The sequence below is a fragment of the Dromaius novaehollandiae genome, chromosome 3, assembly GCF_036370855.1.
Source record: "Dromaius novaehollandiae isolate bDroNov1 chromosome 3, bDroNov1.hap1, whole genome shotgun sequence".
Classification (NCBI taxonomy): Eukaryota; Metazoa; Chordata; class Aves; order Casuariiformes; family Dromaiidae; genus Dromaius; species Dromaius novaehollandiae.
The window spans coordinates 96,845,552-96,867,822 of record NC_088100.1 but is presented as its reverse complement, the minus strand read 5'-3'; the positions used below and the strand labels follow the sequence as shown (position 1 = coordinate 96,867,822).

The 22,271-nt window shown below is 37.1% G+C and overlaps 1 protein-coding gene across 1 annotated transcript in view; it reads left to right on the top strand.

Moving 5' to 3' along the window:
* Positions 1 to 22,271, top strand: part of RBKS (ribokinase) — a 69,739-nt gene that overhangs the window by 6,604 nt on the left and 40,864 nt on the right. The window contains exons 2-4 of the mRNA XM_064509551.1: positions 11,941 to 12,073; positions 17,373 to 17,436; positions 20,390 to 20,452. Coding sequence (XP_064365621.1) covers positions 11,941 to 12,073; positions 17,373 to 17,436; positions 20,390 to 20,452 — 260 coding nt within the window. The remainder of the gene's footprint in view (positions 1 to 11,940; positions 12,074 to 17,372; positions 17,437 to 20,389; positions 20,453 to 22,271) is intronic.

The following is a 22,271-nucleotide window of genomic DNA, read 5'->3' as shown; positions in this document are numbered from 1 at the left end:
TTGTTCTGTGATCCTACACTATATTCTTATAGCCATACTTTGTTCATGTTCATGTGGTTAAACTGTAAGCCTGTCAGGGCAGGGATTTCATGCCTGTCTGGTGTAGCAAATTTATGGAGTAGAACCCCTGCATGTGTTCAGAGCGCTCTGTAATTCAAAATCAGTGATATGGTGTTTGGTCAGGAGAATCTCTGTTCTGTTCAACTGCACTTCTAGCTGTCATCCTCACCTTCCATATTTTAACCAACTACTGCAATAATTTTTTTTCCCTGTATAGTATCTTTGTGTGTTTATTCCCAGTGTCATTCACATTCCACTGATATTTCCCTCTTTCCTACTAAAGTGAGGTCATCTTAAACCTGTGTTTATGATATTTCAGTCATTTCCATGGCAGTAGACTATGATATCATCAGTGGAGGATTATGCCCTTCCTGTGTGTCTTAGCAATTAAAAATTATGGTTTGTGAGATAAAACTAGTGTTTACCAAGCTTTTAGGTTTACTCCATATGAGGCAGGGAAACTATTGCTTAATTCTCAGGAGAGTTCACTTGGGTAATGGAGTAGATGAATTAAGAAACATTTTGATCCTAGCAGGTGATAAGTTATTTGGGGTATATTTTTGATGGCAGAAGAAAATCAGCTACTCCATCTTGTGTTCTCTCGCCATGCAAGGAACACTGGTCGGACACACTGTGATGCTCCTTATTGTTTTGTGTTATTGGAAGCTACTTAATGGCTTGACTTAGAACATCACAATTTTCCAGTCTCATTAGACTGGGATTTTTCCCCTTTGACGGTCAGTAAACTATTCTGCACTACCCACAAAAGTAAAACAAGTGCTTATCAGTCTTTGCATCTCTTTTAATGGGTGCCTATTTGCCAGCTCTCAGTAGCTGAAACTCTTTGTTAAGTCTTCCTAGGTATGTACATGCTCTTTTATGGGTTGGTGACAGCAGAGACCAGTTTCAAAGCTGTGATGGCAAATGAAAGTACTTTCATCATCTAGTGTAAAGTGTTAGAACAATTGCTAATGCTACAAAATGAACATGGTGGATTCACAGTGTAACTTATTTCATCCCTTAAAATACTTCAGAATTTTTAAGCAAAGGAGGTAGAGTTTTCTAAACAAGCTGGAGTAAAGAGGGAGGGAAAAAAGAAGTTAAAAGAGTAGTTAAAAATTTAAAAATAAAAAAATGAGAGCATCAGCCATCAATCAAGGTATTGCAAGCCAAGACAAAATTTGTAGCCATTTTTAGCTTTGTAGATTAATTATAGAAATGTACTACTCCTGTGCACATTTCATCCTGTTTCTTTTCCCAAATACCAGAAATGAACTGTCATAAAGTATCTGTTTAAATAATGTGAACCATGGGATTAGAAAAAAAAACCTCAAAAGGATATCCTCTGATTACATACAAGACTTACGTGTGTCCATTTGCGCTGAAGGTCTGGGATGTAGAAAGGAGTTCCCTGAAATTATTACCAAGTTAGTAGCTGTACTACGAAGAAACTCTCCAATTAAAGTTCATGGAAACGAACCAGGCAATTCCAGGTTGGAATGGAAGAAAGAAAGAAAGACTGAGTTATTTTATGTAGATTTTTGGAGACTGAGATTACTAATGCCTGTAACAGATCTGGCACATGTTTACTGAGCATGAAGTCAGGTGATACTGTGACAACCATCTGACTGTGCAGCTTCCCTGTCATTCTGCATTCATGCTGAGGTCTCTTGGTCCTTGCAGATCCCAAAATGATACTTCTGAAGAAGATGAAAGATCAGGAAATAGTAACGTTATGATCACGGAAGAGTTTGTTGGGAGAATTACCAGTGCCCAATATCAACATCAGAAGTGAAGGGTTTGTGTTCATTTCTGCTACAGAAGGATGTCATTTTAACTCAGTGATGCACAGCAGCATATGGTCATTGCTTCGCATTGTAACATCCCATTTTACAGACAGCACAACTGCTTTTGCTTTTTGTAGAGTTCTTAGACATATGTGCGGTTGCAAGAAATTAGAATGTACAACAGCAATAAACTGGACATTGGCATTGGCAGTGCTTCAGGGTATTTCCTTGGCTTTTGCTGTAACCTGATGATTCAGATCGAATACTATGTTGTATTATTAATGTATCTATGATTGTTTGCCTCACATAAATTCCTTCCACATAAATTCCACGGTTCTGGTTGTTTTCCTGGCTATTATTGGAAGAAAATGACTATTTAAATTAATACATCTCTTGCCTTTTTCAGTCTGGAGATGTTTGCCATACAATATTCCTAATAGTCAAAGGGGAAATTGTCTGAAGAAACTCCCCTGAAAATATTTGTTGAAATAAATACAGTTCTTATGCATTATATTGTAACACCCAACACTGAGAACATTGTATTTTCTCCCCCTTTATGAGACACAGAATGCTGTGATGAATAGTTCTGTTCCATCTTGTTAATGAATTATTTGCTGGCTGTACTGTTAATGGAAATAACCTCTTCCTAGATACATTTCTAGACAAAAATATCTTTGGGTGAATTTTAGTACTTGTGACAGTAAAGAGCTGCTGTCACAAATCAAAAGCTGCAGTAAAAATCTTACAGAGTTGATGGTAACAAATTTGTGTAAAAGCACTCTGGGCAGGCATATATATGATGTTGCCTCCAGGAGTTGTCTGAGCTGTTCTCTCCATAGGAGTTTACCAGTAATGTTTTGTTTTGCATGTTTTTATGGCTCCAGTTCCTAGCTCCTATATCAAGCAACAGTAAGTTATGTGATGCTGATATCCCTGCTTCCTTCCAAGCATAGTATCATATACTTTGAGCCTGAAGAAAATACAAAATGATTTTTCACCAGTGTGTTGCCTAAGTAGGTGCAGTTTTATAGAACACGTTGATCTTTGTGACAGCTAATTATAAAACAAGAAGGTAGTAATGTTCCAGAATATATCAGTTGTTGCTCTCATGGTTTTTATTATTCCTTCTTTCTATTTCTGACTTCAGACATTTTTAATTGTTTCCTGTACTAGATCAATAGCATGTCATCCCTGAACCATCTTTGATTTCCTCTTACTTGCCTCCACCTCTCATTGTTGTCTTTCTGCATCATGTTCTTACAGTGCTGTTTTCTGTATTGCTTTTTTCCTACCTCTTATCTTTCCAGAAATAACCCTTGCTTCCAAAGCACCATAATTTCTTTTTGCTAATTTACTCCATCCATCACTTTCTGTACTTCCTATCTTCTGTCAGATGCCTGTTTATACAAAATACATAAACCTTGATAGTATAAATAGGTAAAAAGAAAAAAAAAAGGTGTGTTGGACAGAACTTAAACATAAAGGATAGAAGGAGTTAGGAAGGACAGGTCAGGTTCAGCGCTCAGGTGGAAAAACAGGCATTTTCCCTGTTCTCAGCAGTAATGAGAGTGAATATACCTTCCTCCTTCTCATTGTCTGATCCTGTTAATATTATTCATTGGGAATATCTCGTTAGTGTTATTCAATCCTTTTTCTTTTTTCCTCCCCACAAGAAACAGCAAAATGAAAAATGACCTGTTGAGAAAAGCCATTGGTATTTTTGCTGGAGTTCATAGTACTCCCTGTAGAGACAGGGAAAATGAGCAGGTATCCCGCAGGTATCCCATCAGTTTTCATTCCCTGTTGCTAATGAAATTCTAGGCATTAATGAAGACACTGGAGTAGTTTATCAGCTGACTTCACAAGCCAGTGTTATACAGATTTATACCTTTCTGATGTTTACGGATCTATCTTCCCAAGAGAGCTTAGATAGTGAAAAAGGTACTCACCTCGAGGAGGTTCCTGCTTGTCACAGCTGAGCTAACCTTAGCCACAAAAGCCCACCCCCCCCCCCCACACACACACACACCCTGCAAATTCTCAGTTTTGCCCCAGAAGCTTTAATGTTATTGTAACCCAAGATTTTAATAGATGCCTTTGTAATTTGATTGGACTTTAAATAGAACATTTTTTTTATTAGTGAATTGAGAGAGAGTTTCAAAGTAATAACTTGTCTAGTGAAAGCATTGAGAATTTGGTATATTATGTTTAAATATATCAATTACCCCTTATTATCTATGATATGTTGAGTAAACATATGTAAACTAAGTATTGTTTTGGTTATACTTTTTATTTATGACCTATATAGATTCTATGGGAAGCTTCTTACAAACTTGATGAAAAAGTGAGTACTTGTCTTGGGCTGTACCATACTTCCTCTTGATGACTAGATAGTTCTAACACATCTATGACATTGCTTTTTATAGTGTAGTTTATAAAATGCAATATACTTGTGTACAAAATCCATGTACTTAATGGGAGGGGGTTACTTTTTTTCATATTTGGAAAAGAGTGAGGACAACACTGCACTGGGGTCAGTAGGTGCTGTATTTTATACATGATAATAAATCTGAAGCAGAGATTACTTCGTTGATTTACGGGTACATAAAAGCTGTGATGACAAGAACAAGGATCCTGTGGCCTCTCCACTCAACCATGTTATTTCCACTTTGTTCAATGTTTTCTGTTAAATCTTGTCTTTAACAGGTAGAGAACAGATTAATGTTCACCTGTCTTGTTTATCTTGTTCAGCCCTTGGGCATGTAAATATCAGCCTTTGCTAGGGTTGCACAGCTTTTTTTTTTTTTGTTTTGTACTGTTTTTCTGCTGTAGCCCTGGTATTTCATCATGATATAATATTCTGTTCAACCTAGGAACCATAGGCAGCCTTCTTCAGTCCTGGGTGAGCACAGACTGTCTCAGAGACAGTCTATTCTAACATCACCATCAGATTGCCTTAAAAATAATTATGTAACTGCAATTCCAAAAATAATGTAATTGAAAGACATCAATGAAGAACAATGTGGGAGGGAAATAAAGTTAGAGTAGTAATTTTGAAAATTTCCACAATCTTTCTTAAATACAAAACAGATGTTTGGTAAGAATGATGGAATGTTTGCTGAGACTTATGTATCTTAAGATAGATTCATATTTGTGTTTTTTTAAAATCTCTTTACAGCTTCGAGTTCCGAATTACCCATACCACAGATTATGAAATCATCAATGCTCTGCCCACCTTTTCCCAAAAAGTTAACTGCTGGTGATGTGAGGAAAAATTACACGTTTGTTGTTCCATGAGAAAGCTTTTCACTTTTGGCAGTCAGTCTGGTAAATAATTCCTTTGTGTTGAAGGTTTCATACTCCTCAAAATTCAGGAATTTTCATGTCTTGATTATATCCTCCTTTCACCAAAGTGCACCACTGCGTGTTACCGTAAATGTTTAGGAACATTCATCTGGATGCCTTCTTGTTGGTTTTATCTTTTAATATCTAGTAGGGTAAAATTTGCTTCTGTACAGAGGGTCAGCAGAAATGTTCACTGAAGTTCCTCTTTGAACCCAATTTTGAGGTAGGAAGTAGGATTTGAAGAGCTGTGGAAGTTTGCTGTCATTGTACATGTTATGAATTTTGGTCATCTTAAATTGAGGTTGTAGTTGCACAGTATTACTTTAGAAGAGGCAAAACTCTCATAGGAAAGTATCACTGTTCTGTCCTTCCTACCTGTAGTCTCAGCCATTCATTTCATTTTCTCCCTTGCTAGATATTCGCACCAGTTGTGTCAGTTCAGTTGTTTACCCACTCCGTAATGAGAAAGTCTGTCTTGAAAAAAAAAATAAATAAAACAACTTTTATTATGCATTTGGTGAAATACATATTTTCCCTAGTGGCAAAACTGATTGAAGAGATTCCTTCTGCTCTGCACCAATTCATCGTTCATTTGTTTGTGCTGTGGAAACAGATTGTAAATCGTATAAAATCATACAGGTCTAAAAAAATCCTCTGAATGGATGATGGCTTAAAGTTTTTGCATCTCACTCTGCCACTGGGCTCCAGCACAGTTCTGTGAAGGGACTGCTGTCTTGAACCATTTTGCCAGGTACTAGTTTGGTGGTGTCTTTATGATGTTTGCTACTACGTGCTAGAGAGAGAACTCACACCACCAAATATCCAAAAAATAATGATCAATTGTTTGAATTGCCTGAAAAGTTAACTTTTTAAAAGAAAAATCTGTCATGTTCGGGGACATGAGGAAGAAAAAAATAGAGATTTTTTTATAACTTTTGACTGGCTCTTAATAAATTTTTCAGTCATTAATGATCTGGAATGAGACTAAGAACCTAGAGCTGAATAGCCCCATAGTTAAAGCAAACCACATTTAACTAGACTCCTAAGGCAGTCTCTTCATAAATACTGAAAACTTTCTACCTTCCAATAAGGTATTTTAGTGGATTATTGAAAGGGATGAAAGCATAAAGAAGTCACGAACATCAGATTTTAAAAAGAGTTGTGGTCTTTTTGCCTCTGTGTTATGGATACTTTCCCATAGCACATGATCAAATCTGTAAAATATTAAGCTAGACAAAAAAAGACCAAGGCTAAACCAAAAAGTTAAGCCAGATCCAAAAGAGGTCTGGTACTTGTTCACTGCAATGTTGTACTAATATTCCTAGTTAGAGGCAAGAGCTGTTTTTTGCTTTGTATTTGTTCTGTTCTAAGGACCATGAAAGCCTAGTAAGTTCTAGGGACTGGACAGTGGCTAGTCACAGCTACTCTAATCTCACAGGGATTTTCCCCATCCTAGGGAATTCCCAGGGGAGAGAAAGAGCCAGTTTTGTTCAGTCATTCAAAGAGAACGGAGTCAAAGCAATAGTCTAGGCCTTTTGCTATATTCCTTTTTATTAAGATACGTTTAAATGCCATGCTTCTGCTACTATTTGTATTGATGTAGTGTCTAGAAACCAAGTTTTCCTCATGTTTAGGACTGGAGCAGAGACCTGAAGATGTTATAGACAGAGGAAGGAATATCCGTGTGGCCTAAGAAGTAGAGATCACAGCTCCTAGATGGTCTTCACCTTTCTTCAGGAGAAAAAAGAAAATGCCTGAATGTTTCTTTTAGTATTGTGTAAATGGCATTCATCTTAGATAATGTGACTTCTAATCTAACTTATAAATTCTCTTCCCCTCTGAATTGCCTGATGAGAATATTTTTATTTCTTTTCTTTTTTTTTTTTTTTTTTTTTAGGAAAAATGGTTATGTACTTTTCTATTTTCCTTTCTCATGCCCACAAAGAACATGTCATTTCTCAGGAATGTACTAATATTTTCTACTTTTCTTCAACATATCTACTGAGCTAGGTATGCTCTACTACTTAATTAAAACTTAGTTCATAGCATAAAGTATTTTCAACATACAAAGTAGTATCAATAGTCAAGTAGTAGTTTCATGACTGGCTTAGGGCAGTCTGACTGTACTGCTGCCAGAAAAGGCAGTACTGCTCCCTCTCACACCTCCCCTGGTTCCTGCCTGCATGTTCTCTCCCACCCCACCCCTGCACAGTAAGTTGGATCAGTTTGCTGATCCAAATAAAAATGAACTGTGGAAAAAAATAATTGAATTAGTAAGGCCCATGAGCAATAAAGGCAATGCAAGAGAAATGGTGGGAAAATGCATCAGCATGGCTTTACATCAGCTTAAGCTAGCAGTGATAATGTACCTTTATGGTACTTGCATGTGTTGAAAACAGTGAAGAGATGCTGGTTAGTTGTTAGGCTTTATTGGAAATAAACCATGATTTATTTAAAGATTAATTTCTGCAAATGCTGCTCATATATTTCTTTCCCTTTCTCCTTCCTCCTCCTTCAGACTTTGTATCTATGATTATGATCTAGTCACTGCTTAAATGAGAACTTTTCAAGAAAATCTAGAATACCACGGAAAGTGGCATTAATGACTCAGTAAGTTGCACTTTCACCTCTGATTCAGTGCTTCAACAAGGTGGTCAATTTGTTTGTAATGCCATCCTTCCTGAAGGATGTCTGTCTGAAAATAAAAGTGCTATTCAGCCGTAGCCTTTAAGGGAACTTTTGGCACATACTTACTGGAAGAGAGGGTTGAAGCCAGTGCAATGGTGAAGTTCTAATTTGTGTACTTTTGTTTATCCCAAACCTCTGAAAGATAACTGGATGCAAGATTCTTCATTTCCTGTGCAAAAATACAAGCAGCATTGCTGTGTGCTCTTACATGCCTAAATATTGTTTTGTGAAAACACTGTTGAAATTCTAGGTCGTTATATTCCTTTATTTGTAATGTCAAAAATATTTCAGCATGTGTAAGTGTGAAAGTTCTTCTATAAACGTGATATAGCAGTACTATGCACAATTTGGAAAGCATATATATAATCATTTCATCTAGTAAATGTTGGGAGGAGAATTTTAAACTTAGTTTCTGCTTATTCATAAGACATAAAAGATCAATACATAGGTTGTATGCTTTGTACCATTCTCTCGGAGCTGAGCAGAATTTTTCACGTAAGCTAAGAGTAGATTGTTGGATAGCAAATTACATTAGGTTTTTCAAGTTAATGTTTTCAAATTACGGCAAAGTAGTAAATGACTTTACAAAACGTTTTATGTAACAATTCTGAAAGCCAGTGTGACAGTTTTTCTAATTAACTTATTTAGCCTAGTTTTGGAGTAACATTAGCTGTTTCATCACTTTTAGGATATTATAAGTATTCTTTGTGGCACCATCAATAAGCCAAGAATTTATAGGGTTTCTTAATCATACCGATTACTCATCATTGCCTGCTCATAGCAGAAGCCTAAAATGCTCATTAAAATTGTCTGATGTGAAACAGAATTCAGTAATCTTGTATAGCTGCAGAGTTAAATGACAAGAGAATAGCATTACATTAGAAAAATACGTATTTTTTCTTGAATACCTGTTTCACTGAAAGTGAAACGTCCAAGTTTATGTATAGATCAGTACTCTGAATTTGTTTAATATGAAGGATAAAAATAGGCTGTTGGAGTGGGGAATTGTTCTGAAAGGATTGGCGATCATGCTTGAAATGTAATGATTTTTGTTGTTGTGTACAGTGAGCTACAGGAACTTGCTGCATGTTCTTGCCTAGCCTGTTAGCCTATTTTTAAAACTGGCTAATTATAAATCACTGTTCCAGCTTGATCCTTTGCCCTTTGCTTTGTACCTTTTCATCAAAACAATAAAAAAGGTCATCTTCCCGTCTTCAACAAGCTGTTTGATTCCCACAGGCAGTTGTTATGCCGTGCTGCTTTAAACACTGAGGCCCAGATTCTCATCTCACCGAGCATGTTTTTTCACCAGTATAATTATGTTGCTTTCATTGGAGTTGCACATTGATGCCAACATAACTGAGAGAAGAATCAAGTCATGGTCTAGTCACTGTTAAAACAAGAATATGTATGGTTGAATATGCTACCTGAAAATGCATATGAACTCAGAGAGTTGCACTATTAGCAGGTGTCTTCTGGAATGTTGCAATTGCTAATCTTTGTCTAAAAATATATTAGCTTTTGTGGAAACAAATTCTAAATAGAATAGGCTATAATCTCCTAAAAACACCTTAAGGAAGGAAAGTGAATTGGGACTTGATACCATTTTCTTACTGTACAATTTAAATGAGAAGACGCTGTGACCTATTGGCTTGAGCTGAGCTCTATTTTTGATTTTGTCACTGGCTTCTTGGCTGACCTGAGGCACAGAAAGGCATAATGACTTGCCTAAGTTTCACGCCCACAAAACAGGAATAATGATGCTGTTCTGCTTTTCTAAATGTAGTGAGATCTGTGGATGAAGTGAATTATACACGAGCTGCTATTACTATTTCTTACCAAGGCTGGGCAAAATAACTATTCTTTACTGAATGACATAGAATTGTAGAAGTAGGCATGCAGTACCTTGGTAGTGACTGAACAGGAGCTTCCTCATCTGAGTTTTGTCGCCTTTATTCTCAGCTCCACAGCCATCACTATTTTGCCTTCTAATGGCACAGGAACTGGTGAAAATAGCAATAAATTATAGACGTTACCCTTAATAAACAGTATTTATCTGCACTCATTATACCTTGTTACTTGAAACCTTACAGTTATTCACTGTTATAAACAACCTACCAGATGCCAGTATGGGGAAACAGATTTACCTTAGTGACCCTTTCCATATATATAAGGCACTGAATATAATTTTTTTAAAGCTGGTATGTTTTTATTTAAAATGGCCTAAACATTTCCCAGCAGAATGTTCCCGGCCCTGCCTCTCTGGAAACAAAGGAAGTGCCATCAGCCGTGCATGTGAGCCTTCTGGGGTTTCTCTGTGGTCACCTACACAAAATAGACCTGCTGCCTCAGTACCTTATGCTGAAGTTCAACCCTCATATGAAAAACCAGGCTGTGGTATTAGCGAATAGCCCTACTTAGAGTTTGCGTCTCTACCTGCATATCTCCAGAAGCACTAACTACTGAAGAAGCGGTGATCTGCAACAACTCCTATAAAGCAAAAATCTTAACTTGGTTGGGCTCCACTAGGGTTTCAAGTTTTCTCAGTTTCGCAGTGATCCTAAATCTTGGGATTGATGGATGCTGAAATTGAAAATTAATAGGGAGAAATGCTTGCTTTTTCCTGACATTTTTCAGTTAATGTGGATGTCAAAAACTATGTTATGCCATTAACTCCATAATTATTCTGCAGACGGTAATATGCTCCAAAAATTGCAGCATAAATTCAGAATGCAGTACACATGCATTTTGCATATCCTTTTCAAAAGCACTCTGTACTGAAGCACTACTGCAGAAGCCTCCCTGATTCTCCCTGATTCACCTTTCTTCAGAATTGGAGGGCTGGGAACTGTGAACCTGTTCTAAGATTTATTGGCAAAATAATGCTATGAAATGACAGACAAGAGCTGAAGGTAAACTCTTCCTCAGTAGGACAGATTCCTCTGCATTCTTGCAGACTCCCCTTTTCTCACTGTCCCTTTTCTCCCTACCGACTTTTGGAAGCCTGTCTGGACTAGTTGTCGGTTGACCGTGGTAGGAGGCCTCCCTTCCACAAGTGTTATGAACTTGTTTGTAGCCTAAGAAATAGAAGAAATTCTGTTTTTAAACCTCATGCCTGGAATGCATTGTTCGAGGAGGCAGAAATTTTGGTAATTCTTGTGTTGTAAGGACAGCTTTGAGTTACCTATCTTTAACAGAAATGGCAAAAAGAGGCTAGCCTTTTGCATTCAGAGAAATTCTTCCACATAGTCCCCGTGGTGTGTTTTCTTTCTTTTAACTTTTGCTGGAAATACCAAAACATCTGGTAGGGTTAGCAAAAATTACAGTTTTGTTTTGTTTTTTTCCAAAATGGAAATTAAACCAGACTCTCTTGAATACAGATGATGGGTCTGCACTTGTATTAGTGCATCTGGTTCTGGCACCCATCCTCAGAAAGATGCAAATGTAATTGGAGTGAGTTCAGGAAACAATAAAATGTTGAGAAGTTGCAAAGTTTGATTTATGAGAGAAAAAAATTAAAAGAGAAAAAAGTTAAATATGTACAGTGTGCCTGAGTGACAGCAGAGGGGAGGAAGGTTTTGATAATGATCTACAATTTCTGATGGGTGGGAACATCGACAAGGTGAAAAATTACTTAGGGTGGTTCAAGGAGGTATAATGAGATTCAATGAAATTGAATGAACAATATGTAAACTTGAGCTGAATGTTACAGAAAAACAACATAAGCAGTGAGACCTATAGATTTATTATTTATCTATATTGTGTTAGCACTGGGGAATCCCAGTCAGAGATCAAGTGCTCCTTTTCTTGTAGAAGCATAAAACACAGACAAAAGAAATGCAGTCCCTCTCTTAAGTAATAAACGAGAAGCTTGACTGGGTGGCATATAAGGAATAAACTTAAACTGGTGATATGTGAATTAGAGACCCTAAAAGGTCTTTTTTTGTTGTTTTGGCTGGCTGTTGGACCATTTAGGATTGTAAGAGTGTAACTCTTATTTGGAAGATGCTTGCAATTTTCACTCACTAATGTATGTAAATATTGCTTTAAATTGGAATAGCCTTACCACTCGATTGCCAAGAGCTGGAGAAACTGTCCTTGGACAGAAGTTTTTCATTGGTTTTGGTGGGAAAGGAGCCAATCAGTGTGTCCAGTCTGCTCGACTTGGGGCCAAGACCTCGCTGATCTGCAAGGTAAGCGCTGACTTCCTCTTGGATTACAGCTGAACAGTTCATGCAAGTTTCAGTAAAACTTTAGATGATTTACAGAAAAGTTTGGATTTTTCTTAATCTCACTTTTACTCCCTTTTCTTTTCCTGATTTCAACTATAAATTTAAGCATGAAATGCGGCCAGGAGGCTGTTTTTACAGTATTAAGAACACCACCAGAATTGAAGAATAGCTGTCTAGAGATCTGCCAGAAATTGCATGTAGTCAAAGGCTGCAAAACTTAGATTGATGTACCATGGAAAGGAGAATTGGGGAGTTTGAGATGTTAAAAACTCAAGTGAACTTCATTAGCCCCTCCTTTTTATAGTGCCCAGTTTGACAGCTATCGAGGCTTAATTGATGACATTCAGTCTGCTGTGTGCTGGAGTCAAACTGAAATTTACTCTGTAAATGACTGAAAATCAAACACTGACAAGATGGTAACAGATTTGGGAAGGAGAATAAAGCCTTGTGTTTCAAGGGTTAAATAATTGTCTAATCACTTGAGATCAGGATGAGATGTTCACAGGCAAATTGTATCACCTTTGCTTGCTATGGGATTTCTTCCCCATCCTCTAAAACATCTGATATGCAGCAGTTCTAAAGACTAGTTCTTGAACTGAGCAGTCCATCAGTCCGATTCAGTTTGGCAGATGCTATATTCTTACAATGCTTTTCTTCGATTTTTGCAATTAAACATTGTGGGGTTTGAGTGATATTACTAAGGTTAAGATAAAATTTTCTCTCTCTGTAGCCTTACTGTCTATCCCGTGGTAACTGCAGACAAAGCTTCACATTGACTGGCCACACTTTGTTATTGCCATAGGTGGGGGAAGATGCTAGATTTGTCGGATCGTTGTCTGTCTGGGTTTTTTTGAAAAGTACTGGAAACATGTCAAGAAATCCTTCCTTACTGGTTTTCCAGTCTGATATTTAGGCTAAAGAAGGGTAGCTATAAAACTAAATTATACTTGCAAGCATTTCTGTGAGTCATTATCACTAGTTGTTCTACAGTGCTCTTTTATATTGGGGCTGTTTGTGCTTCTGTAACTGATATGTATTTGATCATCTTTGTATTCAAAAGCAATCAGATTCAAGCACAAGATGAATTGGCAATGAATTCTCTGCTAACATTTCTTGCTAAATGTTAAGGGTTTTATTTCCCCTGAAAGTGTGAATTTTGTTTTATTTTTTAATGGTCTTGACTATGCTCAGTCAGTGAATAACATGTTTCTGGAAACATTTGCATTCTTAATAAAATTTCATAGTTGGTATTACTACTAATGGCTTTACAAAACCATATTTATGCTATTTGAATAAAACCTAGTCCTATTTCTTTCTTTCTGTTGTGTATTTATTGGTGAAGAGAAACAGCAAAGAGTAACAGATTCCTCTTATATCTATACATTTTAGCTTTTTTTAATTAAAAAGTTAATATTTACTTTTGAAATGAAAAATGCCCTTCGTAGCTTCACAAAATGGTCTCGCATCATGGCAGTACAGTCTCATATCTGCATAGGCCAATCGGATAGTATAAAGTCTCTTGTTGAATATCACTAAGAACAATCAGGTAATAACGAGCCATTACAATGCAATTATTTTTACTTTAACAAGTCATCTTAAAGATTCAGGTTCTTGAAACCAGATTCCCTACCCCTGCCTTATGCTCACTACACATTTTTGTTTTGGTCATAATTCCCAGCATGTTTTATCAAGGAAAGGCGCAGCAATTGCTTCTACCACCTGAAGTTCTGGCCTGAAGTCAGTATTAATACCAGAGCAACGTTCCACTGGAGGGTGGCATCCTTTTATGGGAACTGCAATTTACACAGAGGATCTGCTCTGTAAGAGTAGACCTAGACATCTCAGATCAAGTGCAAAGGCATCCTTCATACCTCAGAACTTTAAAACACAAAAGAGATCCAGCGACTATTGGTTGAGAGTTGGAGAAAGGGCGTTTTAGAATGATTTACAGTTATGACTAGAGTTGCCATAGAATGCTGTGGATTTTAATTTAAAATCCAAATACTGCGTTTGGCTTATAGAAGTGACAAACATGTTACTTCTATCTGAATATCTGTGGAAATGGCTGATGTTAGTCTGGATTACCAATATGTATCACAATATCAGTCTTAAACTCCCCTCCTCTGTTTGCTCAGTGCACTAAAATAACACATTGATGGATTAGTTGCCACTTCAGAAAGACAAGAAAGACAAAGGTTCAGAGAAATATAGATGATTATAGTCAGGCAACTAAAGGACCTGAGAAATTAAATGAATAGCTTATGATCATACAAGAACCCTGTGGCAGTGCTGAAAAATGCACAATGGTCTTTGAGAGGTCTAAGCTCCCTGAACTTTTTTTTTTTTGTAGTGGCCATTACAAAAAAAATCCTTTAAACTTCCTAGATTAAGATGTTGGAGGAAAGCCATCTGAAAGAAGCTGTATGTGCTGAAGAAAGTTTTGTTTTACTTTTGGCAAACAATATGGGATGATCCTTGCTGGGCATTGATGTCACTGGCCTGATACTGGTTATGCTAAATTTTACTTAAGCCCCAGCTGCATTTGATTCCCACTCACAAAAAGGAGTGCTGTATTCCTGTGTTACGTAGTCAACTATTTTCTCACTATAGTTCCAAATGGTTAAAGGTATACAGATGGTCAGAAAGCCAAATTTAAGAAAAAGCACTGTAAGCCTGAATGCTTACTTCATTTTAAGAACATAGCTGTATCTAAGATGCAACTCAGAGTATCACAGATATCTTCAAATATTTTTATTCTTTTGTATTACTGTCTTATACTTGTCTTTAGTACCTGTTTAATTTACTAAGCAAGGAAAGGAGTAAATACTCTCAAAAATGTATATGGAATAGATGAAGTAAAAATGGTCAACAGGTACATGTTTTCATAATAATTAATTTTCAGGTACAGACTGAATTTGATTCTCTAAGCTGCTAGAATTTTAGCTGTCATATCCAGCAGCTCTCCTAGCTACCCATAGAAAACATGATAGCAAGTGGGGAAAACCCAGGCTGAAAAATACTTATGTAATTCCACTAATTCTCATTTGCAAACTATGTGAAGATAATCCTTGTACAAATTGCTGTTGTTGTTAAGATCTCAAGAAAGAAGAAATGCTATTTCAGCACATATGTTCTATGGTCAGCAGACTAAGACATTTATTTTTCCATTTATCCAATATTCCATCTAGCAGGGTATGAGAAAAAGCAGAGAATATTTAAAATAATGTTATATAATTTGACATGGTCGGTAAATGTGCCTTTAATCTAAAATGAGTCTGATGCCCAGTGCTCTGTCTTCCTTGGGGGCGAAGCCTGAATGGAAATATAAGCTCTTCAAATGCACTAGAATTAACTGGGCTGGATGCTGATGAACAACATGGAAAAAACTTTCCAGAGGAGCAGGACCTCCACAGAGACCCCTCCAAGGGCTTCCCTGCAGCACTGAGATGTCTTGCTGTGAGCAGAAATACCATGGCTGATCTCAGTTGTTGTGACAGTTGAACAATAAGGGATGGCTGTCTGTCAGCTATGTAGGACCCAGACTTGAAGAAAGTATGTTTCAGTTCAGCTTTTGGAAAATGGTTATGAAATACTTCCCTGCTGAAATAACTGAAAAAATGCTGAGATTTGTTGTAGCTGAAGCTTTGCAGCAGCCTGGGGAAGGAGAAGATGATCCCATCCGGTGGGATCCATTCCAATAGCACAACTGTTAGGTTGCAAAGGTGTGCATAGCTCAGGTCTAAAACTGCAGATGGCTGCAGTCCTCCAGCCAAAAGCTACCAGAAGTTGCAGCTTCTGGCAACCTGCCTGCCCTGTCTGGAAAGCTGGGAGTGATCGAAGATACAGAAATGTTCTAATGTGCAAACAATGACCCATGTACCGACCAAAATAAATGTTTTTTTTTTCACTTATTAGTGGAACAGTCCATCTGGTTAGGCTACTTTTGACTTGATGTACTGTCGTCCTTTTGTAAAAGACTGGGTCCATCCCTAATAATGCTTTAGATAAATCCCTTATAGATGTTGTAGGAAATAAAGTATGCTTCAGAGCATGGTTGTGCAATAGAATATGTGGGGGGAAAGGGTATCAGTCTGTGACACTTTACATTTTAGAATTCTGAATTGTAGGGTTTGATTTTTATGATCATTAGCTAGTACTCAGGCCTTCTCAAAGCTTTCTGACAGCAAGCAATAGGGGCAACTGCTCTGTGCTTCCTAGTAGCTCAAATGCAGATTTAGCTGTTTAGTGCCATTTTATGAGAAGATGGATCATTAGGGCTCTTCATGCAACTCCTTGGTCATCTAGACTGTCACCAGGATCTTGATTTAACTACTTATCTGAGAGATGACTCCTTTTCTTTTGCAAAAATACTTCCTATAGTATTGGTCAGACTTCAGTAGTGCTCAGATACACAACTTGCTCTTGTAAGTGGAGGCACAAACTATACATGCTGAACACATGGGCTAAAACTGGTCAGTTAAAAACTATGCTTAATGTTATTTTAACATTAAGCAAGTTGTACACTTTTTTTTCCATATACCTCTTCTACTTTGTTCAGCTTTCGTAATGTAACAAAAACAAATGTTTATTGCTCTGAATAAACAGCAAGCAGAATTCTGTTCAGCAAAAAGGATTAGTGGAGCTGAAATTACAAGCTCTTCAACTTGCTGTTAGAAAAACAATAGAGCATAGCTTGACTCTCTAACTCATGTTAGCCTGGTATTGTTGGATAAAACAAACAAAAAATGTTGGATTGTAAGCAGTACATTTAGTACTGAAAAATTATAGAAATCAGCAATGCCATTTTATAGTTTATAGTCACTTTCTAGAGCATAACCACAGTTTGGTATTTTTTCCACTGGGGAAACTTAGAGCTAGAAAATTCAAAATATGGACTTCAATTAGGAAGGACACTGAAGTTGCTATTAATGCTCTCAATTTGAAACTGAATAATGATCCAGAAGTACAAGATTCAGTAAACTTCCAGATTTTACAGTCCCCAGAAAAGGTCAATGTCAAGGAAGCAAAGTGGTCATAAGAGAATGAAACTTCTGAATATAGGGATGTTGGCGGAGGGGGGAGTTTTGCGAAATAGGAGGAGAGATCTTCAGAATACTATTCCAATAAATAAGGCAAAATGCTGCAAAATAAACAGTCCTATATTCTAATTACATCATAGCATTTTGCTGACTAAAGAGGATCTATCTATCTATCTTACTTTTTTGTACAGAAGACCCATCTTTTTTTCTCCTTTGTACAGGTTGGGAAGGATTCCTTTGGCAATGATTACGTTGAAAATTTGAAGAAGAACGGTATATCTACAGGTAAAATTTCATTTTTAAAGAAGCCTTTTGAATTATTTTTTAAGATTTAAAAATTAGAAACGGAGAGTTTCTTATCTGATTGTCATGTCTATGTTGGTGCAAAAATGGGAATCTTTGCACTCATTTGTTCTGTATGATCAGTCCCCAGAAGAACAATGAATAGGGCTATCTGTTGCATTTTCCCATGTGGAAAAGCCAGTTTAAGAAGTTTCCATGCTGGCCAGTTGTGCCTGTACTGTAGTTGGGCCAATATACTTGTTAAAATTGTGTATGTCAATAACGTTCAAGACAGTTCTGTTTTATTAAACCAAACCATGTGATATGTTTTACCATTCAAAACTATGAATAATTGTTTTGACACCTGTGGCAGGAATGAATGAGTATAACTAAGAATATGGGGACTTCTGAAGTCAGCTGTACCACTGAAGAAAGAAAATAAAATGTAATGTCATTACCTCTGAATCTCAGATGATTATGTTAGTGCAAGTGACCTGAAGATAGTGCAGTTGAGCAAGTATTTAGGCAGGCATTAATGATGATAATGCCTGGTGAGAAACTGAAAAATCCAGCTTTATTGTCCCTTCTCTATTTTTGGGTGAGGGGCAAGGGATAGAGCAAAACTGTATTTGTTAACTCTGTATTTCAACTTTATTTTGTGAAATGACATGTGCAATCATTTTATAGACTGCAGCCAATCTTTGTTAACACACATACACACAAAAATCAATGTTAAAAGGCTTTCAGGAAAAGGGAAAAATGAGTAGTCACAATATTCTGTTACCTTGGTATCTTTTTAACCCTGATTCCGTCTTGTGTAAATGTATTATTCTGTGCTGTCTAAATACATGACCATGTTTTTGTCTACAAGACCCCTGTCTCCTTCAGCGTGGACAAGATGGACAGATGCAATCACTAAATAGAAGATATTCTGTTTATCTTTTCTGTTTAATATGCAGCCACAAGCTTCATTTACTCTGCATTATTCAAATCCTGCTTTGAAGACAGAATTATCAGTAATTTGTGGGCTTTTTTATTATGCTTATTAGTACAGCATCTGAATATTTTGCAAATGTATATAAAGATTTATTCAGTGAACAACTTCCAACTTATACAACAAACAAGGGAAGGCAGGCTATCATAAAAAATACTGTCTGTTAGTATGCAGTTCTAATTCTCTCCAGACCAGGCCTATCTTGTGAATAAAGCAGTAATCCTTGTGTAGTGGAATAGTCTTTGGTCATGTAATTAAAGCTATCAAAGTGCATAGCACTTAATGAAAATGAATATTCCACAAGCAACCTTAAGTCTCATATTTTCTGATTGAAATGATTGACTTTGCAATCTTTACATAAATTTTAAATAGTCATTATGGCAGCAAAAGGAAAGCGAAGGAAAAAATCCCTTCAAAACTTCCATTGTATTGCACTTAGCTGATACCCACATCGATCAACTGAAGGGTTGGAACACTTAGATCCAAGGTAAAGACTTCTTCTGGTTGAATTAAAAAATATTTCAGAATGGTATTAGATTGTCACCTGATATGTTGATCTGTCCTGGAAGGAGATGGGATGTTCTTCTGGTGAGGCTGGTCTGGGATCCCAAGTTGCATTCCACGATTTGGAGGCAAGGGTGACTCTGTGTGCACAGACCCTTTCACTCCTGCCCAGGTTGATCTCATTGTTTTCCTTAACTTCATCCTAGTTCTGTCTCATTTCAGTCCCTGGTTTTTCATCCCAGTCTAAACCTTATCTATAATTATCCCTGTTATTGTGCATAAGGATACTGGGTACAGGATGAAAAACCTTGCCATAATGCCCGGTCTATCCACTTCCCCTTCATATCCTGGATCGTTGGCATATGGTTTCTTTATATTGCTCTCTTGTTCCCTAACATATCGCCTTATCACCCCCCCCTTTTTTTTTTCCTATTCCCTAACATTGTGTCCTGCAGGAAGAGCATTGAAAGCACAGAAGTCACAAGCTCTGCTTTCAGTCCCAGGTTGTAGGCCTAGTACATGGTAAAAAGAAGCTATAATTGCAAAGAGAGTTCTGCTCTGCCCTTGCCAGATACTCTGGCAAATCTGAATAAGTATGATGTTCATTTTTATTCAGCCTTGTTCAAATTGGAGCAGATTTTTAAATTCGGTGCAAAAAGTACATCTCGTGGGGAAAAAAAAGCCAACCCTTGCCCACCGTGAAGTTTGCGTGCTAAAATGTTAGAACACCAGAGCTTCTTAAAGAAAAGGTCACGAGAATTTATCTCGACTGAAAAAGTAGATCTTTTTTGTATATCATTCTTGGCAAAAACTGAACTTTTTTGACAGTCTTCTACTACAGTTCTGCCTAACTAAAACACCTAACATAGAATGTTTTGGACCACTGGTTAATACTTGACAAACTGACAGCTGAGAACAGGTCTTTCTAGTAGTAAATATTGAACACTCTCTATAATAGACAGTGCTCCCAGCCTCACTTCTAATTAATTTATCTGAATAAATAATCCAAAGAGGAAACATACAGCCTCACCACTGCCTTCATAGCACATTTTAATATTCCTGCTGAAATGCAGATCTACAGAGAATTAAATGCTCTATTGTTTTAACGTTTTACTTTTCTCTAGCCTTGAGTCTATTGTTTCTTTGGATAAAAGAAATGCTTACATGTAGGAGTAGAATGCCTGAGAAAACTATATAAATAACATGCCTTCACTGAAGCAGAGATGGAGCCAAATTAAAGAATGTTGGACTTGCATTTCTGTTTTGTGGGTGTAAATTAACACTTTTTGTTGTTGTTAGCTTCTCTGGCATTGTTGCACATGAAAGGGTAATTAGCATTTTTAAATTGCTGGAGGTTATGGGTTCATTTTAGATTTAATTCAATTAAACTGAATCACATGCTATTGGCTGAAAGTAATGTATTGAACTAACGCATGCTGTAACTTTTCCCTTTCTTAGCATTTGTAGGTCAGACTACAGATGCTGCTACTGGAACTGCTTCAATACTTGTCAACAGTGAAGGTACATATTTCTACTCTGAATTGTCCTCTTGGTTCTGCCTCTGCAGCCATAGAAGAAATCTTTGCTTTGTCATTGTTAATTGTGGACATTTTTTTTTTTACATCTTTCATCTTTTCCTTAATGTTACTCAGACTCTGTTGCATTTCCTCTTATTACAGGCAACTTTGTAGAACGAGATGTTACCCATAGTGCCTAAAAGGTTAAGCAGAATCAGACCCTTAGATTAGCAATGAGATGGCCACAATTCAATGAGCTAGTTGATCCATCTAGTTTTACATCAGCCAGTACCCAATCTATCAGAAGGTTGAAGCTCTCCTTTTCTACCACAATTTACCTAGCACTTCTACTATGAGGAAAGGGTTTGCCTCCTGAGCACACTAGGTGAGTTATTATGTCCTGAATCAGGAAATGTAATTGTCCTTAGTATAAGCAGAAATATTTATGTTGTTCTTATAATAGTACTACAATTCTTCATCAAGTTACATCTGTAGTAATGCATGCTCAGTGAAGTGGCACATTTGTTTGCTCTGCGTTAATTTTCCATAGCCTCTGCCTTTGCTCTCATAGAGGAAGATAAAAAAGAGGATTTGCTTGTTTTCATATTGTTCTTCAAAACTGCTAAATTATCCTCTTCTGAAAACTTTCTGTTTATCTTTTCCTGAAGCAAGTCGTGTCCTTATTTGGGGAACTCTTAGGGGAAGTGCTTGTGTCTAGATTGAAATTTAGAGCTCAGGACCAATTATGTTTATGCAAACATAACAAATTAAGTGTGATTGAATTAGTTCACTTTTGGTGCAGCTAAGAATCTTCATTTGAACAGTTACCAAAGCTCAGCTGACACATCAGCTTAATAAGTTCCTGTGACACTTGATGGTTCATCTGGGCTACAGCTCAAGATGGGAAAGGGAACGTGACTACTTCACTCCAGGAGCAAACCTAGGAAGGAACTGTGACTAGAGACAAGTCTACACAGGAACATTCAGGAAAATTAAGCAAATTAGTTGGAGATCTGAGTTTAATTTTCTCTATGTGAAATTAATCAAAACCTTATATGACACTCTAATTCAGAAATAAAGTAATTTAATACATTGAATAAACTGGATACCTGCCTGTCACTTCTTCCTCCTTCTCTTGGTTTGGGTCAGCAAGTAAATTACTTCAGCAGCTCTTGAGAACTTCTCTCTTACACCACAATCACATATAGTCGCTACTTTGGCCATTTTAAGCAGGAGGGACGGAGGGAATTCCAGTAGCAAGTGCTCCCAGGCTTCCCTCTTCTGTACAGTAGCCATGTTTTGAGCTAGCTTTGCGGTCCAGAATAGTTGAATAAGAAGCAGAGTCTTACTACTTCCTAACTCATATATGCATGGCCAGCTAAGATAAACTCAGTCTATAGTTGAATGGACAGAGGATGACCTGTTGAAATTATTATGCCATGAGTTGTTCTAAAGGATAAGGACATCTTGACGATCTAAAACTTTCACAAACACTAGGAAACAGAAACTGATTATCCAGTGCCAAGAGGTTAACAGTCAACTATCTTACATGTCGATGTCAGTGTTAATGGTCTCTGATAGTCTTGTGATGCACATAGCGAAATTAATAATGCACAATGGCATGCACTCTGTTTCTTTCAGAAACTGAAATATCCTAGATTAAGCTACCGCATCTAAAACTGGCCTCCAATTTCATTTAAAATCTACTACAAGAGTAAACCTGGTCAGAACCATGCTGTAAAGCAAACAGATGCACAGAATTGGTAATGGTTCTGGTTGTTACTTCTATCTAAAACCATCTGGCGCCTGAATTGAGTAAATTG